At 41.2% G+C, this 17,720-nt stretch overlaps 1 protein-coding gene across 22 annotated transcripts in view; it reads left to right on the top strand.

The window, feature by feature from the left end:
• DST (dystonin) overlaps positions 1-17,720 on the top strand; it is a 488,177-nt gene that overhangs the window by 457,217 nt on the left and 13,240 nt on the right. For all 22 annotated transcript variants that reach the window (XM_082414288.1, XM_082414278.1, XM_082414289.1 and 19 more), the window contains 8 exons: positions 2,522-2,691; positions 3,998-4,157; positions 6,538-6,732; positions 7,243-7,371; positions 11,901-12,044; positions 12,707-12,895; positions 14,549-14,675; positions 16,648-16,811. In XM_082414288.1, coding sequence (XP_082270414.1) covers positions 2,522-2,691; positions 3,998-4,157; positions 6,538-6,732; positions 7,243-7,371; positions 11,901-12,044; positions 12,707-12,895; positions 14,549-14,675; positions 16,648-16,811 — 1,278 coding nt within the window. The remainder of the gene's footprint in view (positions 1-2,521; positions 2,692-3,997; positions 4,158-6,537; positions 6,733-7,242; positions 7,372-11,900; positions 12,045-12,706; positions 12,896-14,548; positions 14,676-16,647; positions 16,812-17,720) is intronic.

Raw genomic sequence — 17,720 nt, 5'->3', positions numbered from 1 at the left:
AAACCAATTGCCCTTTACATTGGTCAAGTGATCATTCCATTATGATTCCAGGGTTAATTGTTAAAAGAAAACACACAGAATTAAAACTGGAAGTCTTCCACAGTCTAAAGCACATAAAGGATTTCTAGAGGCCGAACATTGGCACTTCGGTTTATCACAACTGCCTTGTCTTGTAATTTCTTTCATAGACCAAATGCCATGCAGAACATAATTATGTACTAAAAGGAACGTAGATTTTGCCATATATATTCCTACATACAGTGCAGTGGGGAAAATTGGTTGCCACTTCCTAAATTGGTGTTACTGTGTATGTGCGTGAAATTCCACCCCTCCCCTCAAAGACACATAGTCACTGGCTTCCTTGTGTAGACAAGAAGATATGGAAACACTGTGTTTTATGTTTTCTGCCTTTTATATTCCTACCTCATGCCATTCAAAGAAAATCCCTCCCCCCATCCTCCCCAACTCTCTTGAATTTGGGTCTTTCTATTATTCTGTTTGTAAAGTGATCATCGGCCCTCAGGGTGAGGATGTGGGTAAAAGAAGACCGTCCCTGCAAACCATTTTACAATCTTAGGCATCTACATATAAATCATTGGCTTGAAACATGATAGCTTTTAAAATGCTGGAAAAGATTGAGTGATATAAGTTTTGTCATCATCAGAAAATTCTAGCCCTCGTGTTCATCCAGGCTGGTTGCTTCCGTCCGTGGGCCTGACCAGCTGCAGGGGTCAGGATCCTAGGATGATGGGGGAACATGCTGAGGTCCTTTCTTTGGCTGGATGAGGGCTTACGAGTGGCTTGTCCTGTTGGCCCCTCTGCCTGGGAGCTGCCGCATCGCACTGGCAGCCCAGAGACAGTGATTAGCACCCTTTCCCCTCCCCTCCTTCTCAAAATAGAATGCCTTGTTTGAACTTGAGCATAGATGTTGTGTTACGCAGTCTGATGAAAGCATACTGCATATTTAAGGTAGAGAATCCTGGAAATAAGAATGTGTGAAGAACCCTATTAGATTTCTTTTTCCTAGTGAGACCTGTTGCCAGTCACCATTTCTCTGAGATAACAGGGTACGTTAAGCCAGTCTTAAAAGAAGTCTTTTCTGTTCATCGTTTGGATACTTTTTGTCTTTAAAAAGTTTGACTCTATCCTGTATTCAGCTGTAACATTTGTGTAAGAAAATCTGTGTCAATACCATGATTCTGAAGCTAGCGTTCTGTTTCGAAAAACATGAAAAAAATAATAATTACAGAAAACAGACTACAGAAATAGTGACGTATTGTGATGGGATTTATTGCCAAAAAATTCCCAGATGTAGTTGCCTCCTATTATAAAAGATATAAATAGTGTGGTATTAGTGAAACACTTCAAGTGTGTAACATTTTTAAGACAATACAATTTATTAGGTAATTGTAACCTTGAGGTTATTTGAGAAATTACATTTGCATAGCATTTTACTGCCTGGGGTGATTCTAATGTGCTACCAGGATTGAGAATCTCCATGTTTGTGTTTCCTTGATATTTTATGAGCTTTTAAGCTGCCCATGAAGTTGACCTTTTTTCTTCTCATCACTGAGATTATGTATTCAATAGCAGTTGTCTTACTCTTTCTATTAAGTATTTACAAACACCCACAAAATGCAAGATGATAATAAGGGTCCTACAGAGATAATACCCCTGCTCTATGAAAGCTTATAACTGAGTTATATAGAAAGATTAGAATTCATCCCTCCCCCACATGCATATATACACACACAAACACGAAGGGTTCACTAACAGTGTAAAAGCTGAAAAATACAGGTGTCCTATTAGCCATGTAGCTGTTTGGTAGTGGAAAGTTATCTATAGACCTTTGGAGACTTGGGTAGGGCGTTGTGGTTGTGAGGAGGAGGGATGTGGCCTCCCCAGGTATGCCTAGAATGAGTGGGTCCAAACACAGAACCAGAGCTATGGTTCTTTTCCCCTTATCCTGGCTCACAGATAAAATACATGTAACATTACAGTGAGAATCCAAAATGTGTGACAGAAAATCTTTTTGACAATAAAAAACAACTGTAGTAAGTTTATACATTACTGGGTCATTCTGTGTCCAGACTGGACCCATACTTACTCATAGAGTATTAGCTACATTTTCCTCTCTGGGCTCGTGGGTCTCTCAATAGTTTATTAGCAATTCCACTTTACCATAACTATTTATACTGTTTGTAGTTTATGTCTACAAGAGATTCATGATTTGTTTTGCTTTGAAATTGTTTTGTTTGATAATAGTAGGTGCTCTTAATAATAATAGGTGCTTGATAATAGTAGGTGCTTGGCTTCTGCAAAAAGTTAACCCTTCCATTTGAAAGTTTAAAGGTTCTTCTCTACCCTGGTGTGTTCCCTGTTGAGTACGCACTACACCTTGTGACCTGATGATGGCTAATGTCTCCATTTATTTAAGAGGGATGCCTCTTTCACTGTCTCTTACCTATTTGTGTATCAGTCCCAAGTAGAAATGCATGCTGTTCTCTTGTTGGATGTATAGGAGTTTCAGAAATCCCTCGGAGCCAAGCATTCTGTCTACGACACCACCAACAGGACTGGGCGTTCTCTGAAGGAGAAGACCTCCCTGGCTGATGACAACCTGAAGCTGGACGACATGCTGAGTGAGCTCAGAGACAAGTGGGACACGATCTGTGGGAAGTCGGTGGAGAGGTGAGATGCTCCTGACAGCCGCTCACTCACCTTGCTGGACCCCTGGCAGCTGTCCCGGTCCTGGCGCTCTGCAGGCAGGGTTTGGAACCTTGAATACACACCTCCTTTGCCTGGAGAATGTCTGCTCATCCTCGATGCCCCGCGCACACAGTGCCTCCCCCGAGAGGCTTTGCTGTCCAGTATTATTTACGTTTAAGTGCTCGGTTCATTCAAAAATGACATCCTTCTCCAAGCCTCCCGCATCTCACATGCAACTACAGCGCCTGCCTTCGGACTGGTCCCCAGGTCTGCCATGGTCCTCCTCAGTCCCATTTCCACATCACCAGCAGGCCTGTCTTCTTAAAGTATAAGTGGGATCTTGTCATCCCCCCTCCCCCTCCCAACCCCGCTTCATACCCTTTAGGGACTAACTCTTGGTTGTGGATTAGGATACAGGCCCCGTCACTGTGGCGAGCAGGGTCCTACCAGCCTGACCCCACCCACCCCTTCCCAGTCTCCCTCCTCCTCATTACACTTCAACCATGAAGACCCAAAAATTTTAAAAAATGTTAAAGTAGCTAAGGTAGTTAAAATAGTAGTTGAAGAGTTCACATATCTTATACATGTTTCCAAATTTTTCATCGATCCTTGGTCTCATTACTTTTGTCAGTATCCAGATTGAATAGAATATCATATTCCATTCTAGGGAACTTCATAGTAAGTTTTTCAGTGTTACTTTTTCAAAATCATTAAAATCTTCTCTCAAAAGGTTACATACTTTTTACAATGTCCTATAAATGATTTCACGACAATTTATATGGCATTCTTGAAAAGACAGAAAGTCACAGTGATGAACAGATCCATGAGTGGCAGGTGTCAGTCTGGAGGCAGACTGTGCCAGGAAGAGCCAGCCTGAGGGAGATATGGGGTTGCTAGACTGTTCTGGGTCTTGACTGTGGTGATGTTACACGAACATATACATGTTTTAAAATCCATAGAACTGTACACCCCAAAGGTCAAACTTACTGCATGATACTTTAAAACACAATTTAATTGAAAAGGCATATTTTTATGAAGAAACTAAAGGGCCCGTGAGGTGATGGTGAGGGAATTTTCCAGGAACAGGTGCCATGGATTTAAGCAATGAAAAGAAAATTGGAGAGAAGTTTGTTATTTTCTAAGGAAAGCAGAGAAACAGCAGTGAGTCCCAATATACTGCTTTTCCTCTTGAGGTCTGCTTAGCCTTCGTGGATGTTTTTTAGATGTTTGGATATAGAGGGCAGCTTTTTTGTTGCTCAGATTGATTTTTTCCATTTTTTTCCCCTAGACAAAACAAATTGGAGGAAGCCCTCTTATTTTCTGGGCAATTCACAGACGCCCTGCAGGCCCTCATTGACTGGCTGTACAGGGTTGAGCCCCAGCTGGCTGAGGACCAGCCCGTCCACGGAGACATCGATCTAGTGATGAATCTGATCGATAATCACAAGGTATTGTTATCTGGGACATTTTATTTTATCTTGCTTGATTATTCTGAATGTAGAGGGAACTGTAGCCACTTAATTTAGCTTTATGAAAATCTACAGAGTATCTATCATACTACATAATAGTCTTTAATACTGAAATATGTGACATTTGAGGAGAACAGGGAAGCCAACTTTAAAAGTGATGCAGGAAAATTACTTCAGTATCAGTGAAATGCTTTGGTTTTAAATTTCCCTATCCGAAACCTTGCTAGAACTTGAAAAGTGACTTCATTGTCTGGCACTTTAAAACGTGTTTCAAGAATGTTTTAGTATCTTTTGTTATCCATTTAAGTAATTATGTGGTATAATTTAAAATCGTTCGTTCAGTGACCTGGAACTAGGTCATTGCTGAAGTGCTAGATGTGTGACATGATCTGTGGGGGTCATGATCAGCTGCTTCTCTTTTTTTCAAAAACGGTTTTAACCTTGCCCCTTGACCTGTAGCAGTTTATGAGACAACAGCGTATGCCATTAGGGATTTGGTTATTACTTCAAGAAAATTGGTTTCCTTGCTGTCTCCTGATACGTATGTCAAACTGTTGTACAAATCAAAAGGTGGTATTTGAGACGTCCCGCAGATGCTGAGTGTAAGGTCCTAAATTATGATCAAATACTGTTACAACTTAAAGAACCTTGAAAACAGCATGAGGCCCGGTACTAATGTAGGATGGTTGGCTTTATATATACAATTTTCTTACAGCACTACACTTGAATTCATGTCATATTCCTCTCTATAATTTTTCAGTTCAGAAAACGTATTTCATTTTAAAATGTTCTCTTTATACCTCCCTGGTTATGCTATTTTGATCTTACCTGTTCTTTTTAAAATAATTGGTCCTTTTGCATATTTATTTCCCCTTTTCTCGTTCCATTATCTCATTATACCCATAGAAGAGAGTTTGTTATGTTTGAACATTAACAGAAAATAAGAGAATAGATGCAGAACATTGATCAGGCCTACAAACATTTTAAAAACTTTAAATTACGTTGCTTTGCCTATATTGAAACAAATGTTTTGTGCGTGATTAATACAAACTTTTCCATCCCCTGGCACTCCTTCAATGACTGATGAATAATGTAATGTTACTTTGTACATAAATGCCATTTTTAGAAGCTCACTGTCTAAATATTTACTCCCCTAGGCACTTGGCAGGTTTTTTATATACTAAAGGTCAACAAGAATGAATTAATCATTCAGCATTTGTAATACAATTGGAAGCCCCAATAAGAAGTTTAAGTATACAAAGTACATTGGAAAGCCTACTCAGAACCGTGGGACTAGTCCTGTCACAAAAGGGAGAGCTAGACGCTGTACCTTGTATCTGTGTGTTTGTGCATGAGTGTTTGTTCGTGTGTGTGTGTGTGTGTGTGTGTGTGTGTGTGTGTGTATCTCTCTGCGGGCACACCTCATTTAACACTATCAGAGTGAAATCAGCAAAGAACCCATCACACTGTTTCTGGATTACTTTCGACAGTCTCACTTTTATGAATGATCCGAGTATCAGAATAGAAACTCATGGATAGAGTCAAAAGGATAAAATGTGCTTGGTAGTATTCATCTGTGGTGATTTCTTAGAAAAATAAGCTGATTTTAGTTTATATATGAAGTTGGTTATTTGAAAGATCTGGTTGCAGACAGACTCTTGGGTCAGAAATGGATTTAGTCCAGGACCAAAAGAAGCCACTTTAACCCTTGGCACATCAGAGTTCATCAAAATTGGGCGGGAGAGAAAAATAAAAAGCTTTTCCTCCAAGGTGACAGATTAAGGAGTCAAGCGTCTAAAATTTGACGTTACGGGTTAGTGCCCAGGATGCTGTGAAAGCTACAACAAAGAATTGTTAGAGGAAAAAAAAGAGGATGTTCCAGCCCTGTTGTTGTCTCCAAGGGCTGCTTAGTTACCAGTCAGTCTCTTAGGTGTGTTTGCTGATGGAGAGCAGTGTGGTGGCCAGCACACACGGCACACACAGTAATGATTCCAGAGGGATTGGGACACCCTCACAAGGTACCACAGAAAAGAAGTTGATGCATTTTTGCATGGGATTGAAATAAAGAAGGGTGACCACCATTATTTAAATCCAACATGTCATTTAAAAAATAACATTCGCTCAGGAAAACATTACAAGATTGAGGAGCAAATTGATACAAGCCTAGACTTGACGGTGCCCTCACAGGAGCGGTGTGTCTTGTCTTGTTTTCTGCAGATTCTGCGGAAAATGTGGGTCATTAAACTGTAGGTCTTGGAGAGCCATACATGATGTTATGTGCACATACATATTTCATATAGTATGTCTTAGCTGTTTGGGCTTTGTAATTTAAAATTAATTTTTAAAAATTTGGTCTTAGGTCTTCCAGAAGGAGCTGGGGAAGAGGACCAGCAGCGTGCAGGCCCTGAAACGCTCGGCCCGGGAGCTCATAGAGGGCAGCCAGGATGACTCCTCCTGGGTCAGGGTCCAGATGCAGGAGCTGAGCACACGCTGGGAGACGGTGTGTGCACTCTCCATATCCAAGCAGACCCGCCTAGAAGCAGCTCTGCGCCAGGTAAAGCCCTGCGGTTACAGCTGCTGGGTGTGCTGACAGAGGTCCTGCACCCCCAACAGGAACTGCTGTCCTGAAGGACCACAGGGCCCCCGTGTCTCAGCCAGGATAGTCATGGGGAGGAAGTTCTTAGGGCATCACTGCCTGGGTCCCCTCCCTGCCCAGCTCCTCCCCAAAGAACTTAAATGACTCAACAGAGGGAAGCTTTCTAATCTTCCCATAAAAGTGCTGTTTGAGTCTTTTTTTCAGCTAGAATGTATAATGGGCTGCCATTCATCTCACATCAGATTGTTAAAATGGTGAATTATCCTTCATATAGGCCTTTTTGACGGATTAGATGTTTTCTTACATTTGTAAAATGCAGCACCATGTATCTTTAACTTTTTAATGGGAATAATGGATATAATGAATCAGTTTAAATTTAAGACTTTTTTTTTTTCCATTGAGAGGAAGACTCGACTCTACTAACAAGCATGTTTGGGAATCTTTTTTGGGGCGCATGTGAACCATTAGGCAGAGGAGTTTCACTCGGTGGTCCATGCCCTCCTGGAGTGGCTGGCGGAAGCGGAGCAGACCCTTCGTTTCCATGGCGTTCTCCCAGACGATGAAGATGCTCTTCGGACTCTCATTGATCAGCATAAAGTGAGTTACATAAATGCTCAGTGAAAATAAGTGAGAAAGCCAAACAAAGTAGAGAAAATGGACTCATGATTGCAAATACCAACTGCATGCATATCTTCCTTCCTGAGAAGTAGTGAAAGATCTGGTATGTTTGAGAATTTATCTGTATCCTCCTTCCTTACATAGGTGTGTCCCCATGCAACTACGCACATGTATGTGTGGCTTTTTTTTTTTTTTAATGTCTCCTTTATAGAAGGTGGTTATTTTAAAGCTAGTCACTCTGAAGGAACCCTCCTAAACTGTTGGTGGGAATGTAAGTTGGTGCAGCCACTGTAGAGAACAGTGTGGAGGTTCCTCAGAAAACTAAAAATAGAGCTGCCATATGATCCAGCAATCCCACTCCTGAGCATATATCCAGACAAAACTATAATATACTTCAATTAAAAAAATAAAACAAAATAAAACTAGTCATTCTGTTTTCCTATCTCCAGGAAGCACATTTTTCTAGGGAACTCTTTGGCTCCTGAGCAAAACTGGTCAATTTTGTTGCACTTAGATGTGCATTTCAAAGATGAAACTTCTTACTGAGCAGTATGACATTTATAAAATTATAACCATTAGAATTGTCAATTAATAATTTTTACCTTTGTAAGCAAGACAAGCAAGTAGTTTAATAACTGGTCTTCAAATTTTATTTTTAAACCTCTGCCAATTCTGTTTTTAATCAAGAGCTGCTTTAAATTCTTTTGAGAAGTAACCCATTTATAAATTATAAATAAAAAATGGATTATGTAAGTAGATATACTATTAAATAATTAACCAAGTAAAAAGCTGCCCATTGAATTTTCAGGTCAAAATTGTTCCTGTGACAATGCATAGGACTAGCAAAACCCTTAAGAGAGTGGTCCAGAGAGTTCTTAACAGATAATTTTTTTAACCTTTGACTCTAAAAGTCAGGAGTTAGCAATGCTAATACTCAGTGTAGTATTTTTTCCGCCTGGGGTGTAGTGTTCTGAAAATTAAGTATCTTGAGGGTTTTTTTCTATTCTTTTTTTTGAAGTATAGTTGATTTACAATGTTGTGTTAATTTTTGCTGCACAGCAAAGTGATTCAGTTATACATATATATACACTGTTTTTTTTAATATTCTTTTCCATTATGGTTTATCATAGGATATTGAATATAGTTCCCTGTGCAATACAGTAGGACCTTGTTGTTTATCCATTCTATATATAAAAGCTTACATCTGCTAACCCCAAACTCCCACTCCATCCCTCACCGAATGCACTCCCCCTTGGCAACCACAAGTCTGTTCTCTATGTCCGTGAGTCTGTTTCTGTTTTGTAGATCACTTATATCACATGTAAGTGATATCATGTGGTATTTGTCTTTGTCTTTATGACTTACTTCACTTAGTGTGATAATCTCTAGTTGTATCATGTTGCTGCACGTGGCATTATTTCATACTTTTTATGGCTGAGTAGTATTTCATTGTATATAGGTACCACCTCTTCTTTATCCATTCATCTGTCGATGGACATTTAGGTTGTTTCCATGTCTTGGCTATTGTGAACAGTCCTGCTATGAACACAGGGGTGTATGTATCTTTTTGAATTATAGTTTTGTCTGGATACATGCCCAGGAGTGGGATTGCTGGATCATATGTGTAGCTCTATTTTTAGTTTTCTGAGGAACCTCCAGACTATTCTCCATAGTGGCTGCACCAACTTACATTTCCACCAATAGTGTAGGAGGGTTCCCTTTTCTCTACACCCTCTCCAGCATTTGTAGACTTTTTAATTATGGCCACTCTAACCGGTGTGAGGTGGTATCTCGTAGTTTTGATTTGCATTTCTCTCATAATTAGTGATGTTGAGCATCTTTTCATGTGCCTCTTGACTTCAGTGTATTTAGTATTGACGTCAGCATTTCCTATAAACTGTAAAGGAACTTTTTAGTACCACTGAATAACCTGGTGTTTCAAGGTCAAGTTGGAAATACATAATTAATTCCAATGTAGCATGGATGACATCATCTATGGTGACTTCTTATGTTAATTACGACGCTCTCTCAATGATGGGCTGCTTACGGTGTAGCAATGAAATATTGCCTTGTTGTTAATAAAAAGGATGCGAGCTTGTATAACATTATCTGGAGGAATGAAATGCTGCATACAGTTTTTCAAGTTGAAGCTGGCCTGTAAGAGCAGGAAAATTACATCACATTTACTGTACATTTTTGATTCAGTTAAATATTTTGAAAATCTAGTTTATGTTACCATAGGCTGACCATCAGCTGCTTTGGGTTCCACTGACATACTAGGGTTTGGGTGTCAAGAGTGTCCCCTGAAGCCCAGGGTGCATATATGCCCTACAGAACCGAGGCTACCTGTGGTATCACCACCCTCACAGCAGGGCCAGGAAACCCCCAGAAACATCAGGAGGGAAGGGGTAGTGGTTTCAAGAACCATCCCGGGAAGGGGTAGTGGTTTCAAGAACAGATTATCTTTAAACATTTTAAATTAGCATACAATTGCATGCAATTTTATAAAGTGCTTCTCTGTAATAATATTTTGCAGTAATATTGTTCATTCTGTTTCATTTCTTTTGCTTCCCTTCACACATTCTCACCAATAGAAGAAAAACAGAATAGACTAGAGCCCTCTCAGTATAATCCAACTTCTAAAATTGGCAGATTTTCCCTTGTGAGCACAAACCACTGAGGCAGCACTCAGACGGGCCTGGAGGAGCCTGGGGTGCTGTCGGGAGTTGGTATCCAGTCCACAGTGTTTCCGGTGGGAGCTGGGCTCCCAGTGTGGGAGTGATTAAAAGTACATGATTGGATCAGCTCGCCTCTGGAAAAGCACAGCTGTTCTTAACCTTCTGGTTTTCTCTTCCTAGTAAAGTTTGTTTTCTTTCACGTAAAAGGGGTCTCTTCTGGGGAAAATTAAAATATTTTTAAAGTAGGTCATGATATTTAAAAAGTAGGTCATGAAAGTCTGTGAGTCTGTTTCTGTTTTGTAAATGAGTTCATTTGCTTATGGTTACCAAAGTGGAAAGGTGGGGAGAGGGATAAGTTAAGAGTTTGGGAGTAACATATACATAGTACTATATATAATATAGGTAACCAACAAGGACCTACTGTAGTATATAGGACAGGGAACTCTACTCAGTGTTCTGTAATAACCTATATGGGAAAAGAACCTAATCTGAAAAAGAATGGATATATGTATATGTATAACTGAATCACTTTGCTGTACACCTGAAACTAACGCAACATTGTAAATCAACTATACTCCAATATGAAATAAAAATTAAATTAAAATAAATAAATAAATAAAAATAAAAAGTAGGTCATGTTAGCAGAGTAATTGAACCTGGACTCCCCAACAGTAAAAATGTGGAAATAAAGGTTAAAAAGCATTTATTCACTCACAAAGGTACAAAATTGAATAAGACACAGTCTTTTGATCTTGTGGACCTTAACGATCTAGTAGCTGTGCATATAAAGGAAATATTTTATTAGAGTGAAATGCCAGGGTAGGAGACGTATGGCAGCTGCTTCAGAGGTTAGAAACAAAAGGTCACTAGATGTGAACACCTATACTTTCTGACCCCCTGGTTACACAGTGTGGGTAACACAAGTGCCATCCATCCCCTGGCACCCTTGTCAGGTGTGGAAAGAATCCTTCTTGGTGTGGGGTCCAGGTAGATTGGAGGGATCAGTGGATGTTTGAAATTCAGTGCAGGGTTTGGGAAGCATGTGCCCCAAATGCCCCACATTTTGGGGGGCAGAAGTCCTCATTTTTTAGCCCCGCTTTCAGAGTTCTGTGATCCATGAATCTGTGGGTACAGTTCTGATGGTAGAAAGTAAAGTATGTGAGACATTTATAAAAAGGTTGATTTGACAGCCTTCCAAAGCCTGTTGAGGTGTATTCATCCTTCCAGGGCTGAGAGTGGCTCTTTTTACTGGCCTTTAAGGGACATTTTTCCCAGAGGCTGGCCGCTGTCAGGCCCACTTGCTCCAGACTCACCCGACTCCTTCCCCACTGGATGCTGGGCCTTCTCTCCCACAACCCAGGCCTTTTCTAGTTCCCTGCCAGTCTGCTGTCTTCCTTGGCACTTTCTGGATACACATTCCTATCATTCCTGACACGGTTAATGCTACTTTAAATACTAACCTCCTTGTCTTATTTGCTAGAACATTTTTTTTTTTGCAATCCATATTGTTTCTATCGCTGGCTTAGTATCTGTCCCAGTTCTTGCCTCTACGAATATAATTATAATATATTCAAATTTAGGAGAGTGTCTTTTTTGTTTAATGTATTTTGTAAAGCATGAGATAGTATCCTGTACTTGGATCTTGAGATAGTGTGAGAAGGTACTTTATCCGATTACTGTCCCTTCTCCTCCCTTAATTCCTCACTTGGTGGATGATTTCCAGCTGTGCATAAACCGATGTAAGTTCTTGCTTATTGGTTTAACTCTGACAGTCCAGTGAACGTTGCTGGCGTTTTAGTTTCAGCCCGTGCGTCTTTGTTTATGCTGTAGGAATTCATGAAGAGACTGGAAGAAAAGCGCGCTGCCCTCAACAAAGCCACCAGCATGGGAGACACCATCCTGGCCATCTGCCACCCAGACTCCATCACCACCATCAAGCACTGGATAACCATCATCCGGGCCAGATTCGAGGAGGTCCGTGCATCTCAGTCGATCTTTAGAGCAGCAGGAGCTTTGAGAGTCAGGGGAGGGGGCGTGGAAACTCGGGCAATTAATGACGCATTTATGGCTGTGGGAACATAAGGGCTTATGTTCTTCACAAGACCATTCTTCTGTGTGTTACCTGTCTCTGCCACCCACTTTTCTTTAAAAAGTTACAGGCATTCTGCAGCCATGTCTCTGAAACTATTTGGTCCACTGTAGGACTTTCTGTCCACTTCCAGATCACGTCTGTTGAATAGGTTTTTCAGAGCCATCTATGCTTGTGGAATGAATTGCACACACGAGTGAATTCATTCTGTATTTAAGATCTTACTTATTTTTATTTCCACTCTGTGCTACACGGAGTGAGCATATGTGATTCTTCAGGGAATGCATGTTTGAACTTCAATTAGCAGGCAAAGGGAAGCCTGGGTGATTGACGTACATCTAAACTTCTGAGGGTGACAACCATCACAAAGGGCTCCTGGGTCCTCCACAAGCTGGGTCTTGGTACCACTGATGGGATCTAGAAAGACCAGAAGAGTTGTGGGTCTAGCCTGGGATGATCCTAATTTACATTTAAATGTGGTGTATGTTACATCAGTTACATTATTCACTGAGATGGAAGAAATTCAGAGCAGTTGTTTCTCCATCAGGTACTGGCCTGGGCGAAGCAGCACCAGCAGAGACTAGCCAGTGCCCTGGCAGGACTCATCGCCAAGCAGGAGTTGCTGGAAGCCCTGCTGACCTGGTTGCAGTGGGCTGAAACCACACTGAGCGACAGGGATAAAGAGGTCATCCCGCAGGAGATTGAAGAGGTGAAAGCCCTCATTGCAGAACACCAGGTAAATAGATGTCATCCTAACCTGCCTTCTCAGACACTTCTTTGCTTCACACTGTACTTCTCAAAAGACTGCTTTGTGCTTCTTACCTTCACTTCCTCAGACACACTCCTCAACTCCTCCACCGGGTTTCTGACTCCACTGCTGCCCTGGAGCTTCTCTCTTGAGAGTCACTTAGTTCTGCTGGTGTCTCCTGCCCTGTGTGACCTTCCCATGCTCCTCCCTTTCGGCCCCATCCATGGAGCTGTGCTCGCATCTCAGATGGGCTCCCCCCGACCGCTTCCTGCTCCCTGGAGGGCAGCTTTCCCTGCATTTTATCCTCTGTTCCACTCCTCCCATCCCACGTCCTCTCGGCGACCTCAGCCTCCCTGTTCACTGGTCCACGTTTGCATCTTCTACTGTCTGCTGCTCAGTGTCTCCCGAGAAGCCCGTCAGTCCTCCACACACATCATATCTCAATGGGAACACATCGTCTCACTCAAAAAATCACATCTTCTGTACATCCCATCTGTTTCAGATTCTGAAATGATGGGCGTCACACTGATCTGTTTGCTTGTTCATTTCTTTAATATGTGTTTATGAAGATCATGAAGTGTCAGCTTACTCGGCTAAGCAGTTAATACTGCTATTGTATTTTTTTTTAACATCTTTATTGGAGTGTAATTGCTTTACAGTGATGTGTTAGTTTCTGATGTACAACAAAGTGAATCAGCTATACGTGCACATATATCCCCACATCTCCTCCCTCTTGCGTCTCCCTCCCACCCTCCCTATCCCACCCCTCTAGGTGGTCACAAAGCACCGAGCTGATCTCCCTGTGCTGTGCGGCTGCTTCCCACTATTGCTATTGTATTTTAATAAAAGTATAAGGTATCGATGCCTGTGATGGCCCTGAAGTGTCTCTGTCATCCAAGGTATTAAAGTGATCAGTGTTCTCCAGTGTGACAGACATTCCAGAAATGTGTTTCTTCACTTCTCACTTTTTTCTGCCTTCTCCTTTTCCCATCACTTTTCACCAGTCTCTGCCTTTGCCACAGATTCCAGATACAGGGACACCTGGTCAACCATGATAATAAGTCCAAGGAGATGAGATAAATGGCAACATAGTCAAACCTTTTAAATGTAAACTTGAACCTGAATGACTTTGACCCTCCTTGGTAGAGCAGATTTATTGATAGGGATATTTTAAATGTATCCACATTTATGTGGATGCTTTATGTCACTGTATATCAAAGCCATCTTAAGTATTTCAGATATGTAGGTGAGATGTGTCGCAGGAAAGCCCGAGAGACACCCCAGCTAACTCGTTCCTTTGTAGACAAATGCTCACTTTAAGATTCTTCAGGGGGAGCTTGGAAGCTTGGTCCTGGCTGGTGCACAGACAGGTTGTGTTCCTCATACAGCTGCTCCCCCTGTGGTCTTCAAATAAAACAAATTGCTTTTGTAACACTGTAGTTACTTATCACCTATTAACGTTTTGTAGTCTGTACATGCTGTATTATGATGGTTAGTTTTTTTTTACCCCAGATAAAACATGTTTTATTCTTTTTTCAGAAATCATAGTATGGTTCTTTTATCTTTTCGTTTTTAGTTCATTTCTAAAGATGGTTTTCTCTGATATACTTGTATTTAGTTGACATCATTTCTTTCTTTCAGACCTTCATGGAGGAAATGACCAGAAAACAACCTGACGTGGACAAAGTCACCAAGACCTACAAGAGGAGAGTGGCGGACCCCTCCTTACAGTCCCACATTCCGGTCTTGGATAAGGGGCGAGCAGGAAGTAAGCAGTGGCTAATTTCTTTAACATGAGGATGGTTAAGCAAGGAAGTTAGTTTCCTTTTATTCTGAGTTATGGTTTGACATTTTGGAGCCATAGGTGATTCTACATGAGCTCTCAATCATAAAAGGTTTTCTTTCTTTTTTTTTTTTTTTTAAATTAATTTATTTATTTTTGGCTGTGTTGGGTCTTTGTTGCTGCGTGCGGGCTTTCTCTAGTTTTGGTGAGCGGGGGCTACTCTTCGTTGCAGTGTGCGGGCTTCTCATGGCGGTGGCCTCTCTTGTTGCGGAGCACAGGCTCTAGGCACGCGGGCTTCAGTAGTTGTGGCACACGGGCTCAGTAGTTGTGGCGCACGGGCTTAGTTGCTCCGCGGCATGTGGGATCTTCCTGGACCAGGGCTTGAACCCATGTCCCCTGCATTGGCAGTGGATTCTTAACCACTGTGCCACCAGGGAAGTCCCATAAAAGGTTTTCTTGAAAGGATATGTGGGCTGAGTATTATAGCAACTTATTTAAAAATAAAGGAAAGGATAAATCCAGGTCTCTATATGTAACTTTATTTGCTCGAAGTGTATCTTTCAGATTAGCCAGAAGGAATCAGGAATAACTTTCAACAAGAACAGAAGTCATCACCCCCTTTGAATTGACTCATTCTGCTTCTGTTATATAAATAACCTTAAAGTGGAATGGAACAGGAATGACCATGACCTGGATAAAGTTCGTGACCTAACTGTTCACTAGTGACCAGCAATCTGATAGATTTTCCTCATGTTCATTTGACTTGAGGCTCTATTTACTGACTTCTCAGGCTGTCTTGACCCAGCAAAGTGACATTAAATACAATAATAGCTAGCTCAGATAAGATTTAGAAGCAGCACAATTTATACCAGGCAGTTTGTGTATTTCTGAATGGTGCCTTACTAAAGAAAAGTGATTCTGGATCTGTCATAGTCGTGTCTTGCACAAGGAGGCAGGGTAACAAAGTTGTTAGGAACTCTGGACACAGACTGCCTGGCCGTCCCCACCCCTCAGCATCTGGGAAATGCAACCTTGGGCACGTTACTTAAACCCGCTCTGAGCCTCAATTTCCTCATCTGTGGAAGGGGAGAATTATAACCTCGTTAGACTATGGTGAGGACTTAATGAGCTCGTGTATGAAGTGCTTAGTATACTTCCTGGAATATTGTTAAATGCTCAATAAATATTAGCTATTGATATTTTTATGTAGCTCCATGGGAGTTAGGAATTCTGGGCAAATCTCAGCTTGGATGCTAACTTCCTATGAAAGCTTAGGCCAGTGATTTATTTTTCTAGGTCACATTGAACGATTTAGTTAGATGAGGAAACTGCAGTGAGATAATTGCTCTGTGAAGTTATAGAAACTTGTGAATAATAGAAAGAGGGAGGAAACTTTAGGAAGGCAGTAAATTAGGATATGAGGCGATGCACAGGAAGCACGCAATCTCCGTGGAAAATGGACCTGGAAGAAGGCTGGGACCGTAATCACACACTTCCGGACTTGATTGGGAATTTGTCGGGTATCTTGGTCTGACTCTGGCTAGCCGCGCAGTGCCTCCTGCCCTCCTCTCAGCTGGGTTTGCCCACACTGATTCACATACACCGCAGTGCCCTGGCAGTAACAAAGAGGAGGATCGCAGGATGCTTCGTTGTCATTGAAGTGGCGTGGATTTTAGGCTGGAAAATGTTTGAAGCATAAATGTATTGAGAGAACTTTCCAGTATTTCAGGGCTCCTGTCAAGAATATTTCTCTGCTCTCTCTGAACGGTGTGCGACCCTTGTTAAGTAAAACACATTTGACCCTGATATCGTGCATCACCTAAATTAGGGTGTTTCTATACGTCATAGCTAGTAATGACGTTGATTCAGTCTGAACAAGGAACAGTAAAGGTCAAGCCTTAACGTATTTCAAAACCCCGGAGACTTTGCCGTCCTAACTCAAGTTATGTTTGAACAGGAAAACGCTTCCCAGCGTCAAGCTTCTATCCCTCTGGATCACAGACACAAATCGAAACCAAGAATCCCAGGGTCAACTTACTGGTGAGCAAGTGGCAGCAAGTCTGGCTGCTCGCCTTGGAAAGAAGGAGGAAGCTTAATGACGCCCTGGACAGACTGGAGGAGGTGAGAAAACTCATACATTGGGTACCATATTGTCATCTGCCCTCATTCACCAGAACGCATTGCCAAGATCTTGATTTTTTTCAACGTTTCTGATAATAGATAAGAAAACTTGATGTCTGAGTGCTTATTTTACTTCTAAAATTAAAGCCACAGGTATGAATGTTTTTATGGGGGAAAACCCCCTGATATATGGGCCTTGGATTTAGGGAATCAAAGTCAAAAACAGGTATGTTGTAACATAATCAGGAGCTGACTCCTTCGGAAAAGATCTGGCTTGACGTATGTTTGCTGACAGCATCATCTGGCAACTATAATCATTTATAATGCAGATCATTTAATCATATATACTCTGTGATCTGAGGTGTAGGGTGTCAGATTCTAGAATTGGTAAATTTTTAGAAGGTGAGGAGTTAGGAGCGGCTGGTAGCAGAGATGTGAGGGGTGAGATAGGTAAAATCGGTCTTGTTCAGCTGGGCCTGCTCCCTGGGGCACAGAGCTCCTGTCACGTTGGGCCACAACACCTTTGTGAGTTCGGCATTATCAGAAATTTTCAGTGTGACTTTTTGAGGAGTTTTGTTTCCTCTATTTGTAAAGAAAAAACAGTGACAGTAACAGAATAAACTTTAGAGAAAAAATGTTCAAGTCCCCTTTGCAAGATGGTACCTTTCCTGGAGGGAATGATCTGTGTGTTATCTAGAGGATCACTAAAAACGTTATTCATATTGTATAAGATAATAATTTTTATTATCTAGAGGATCGTTAAAAATAACATTATTCATATTGTATAAGATAATTTTGGTTATTTAGAGGATCATTAAAGACATCATTCATATTGTATAAGATATAATTTTGGTTATCTAGTGGATCATTAAAAACATTATTCATATTATATAATTTTTGTTATCTAGA

The sequence above is a fragment of the Balaenoptera physalus genome, assembly GCF_965194825.1.
Source record: "Balaenoptera physalus genome assembly, chromosome: 11".
In the NCBI taxonomy this organism is placed as follows: Eukaryota; Metazoa; Chordata; class Mammalia; order Artiodactyla; family Balaenopteridae; genus Balaenoptera; species Balaenoptera physalus.
Note: the sequence above shows the minus strand (reverse complement) of the source record. Positions and strands in the feature narration are given on the sequence as shown.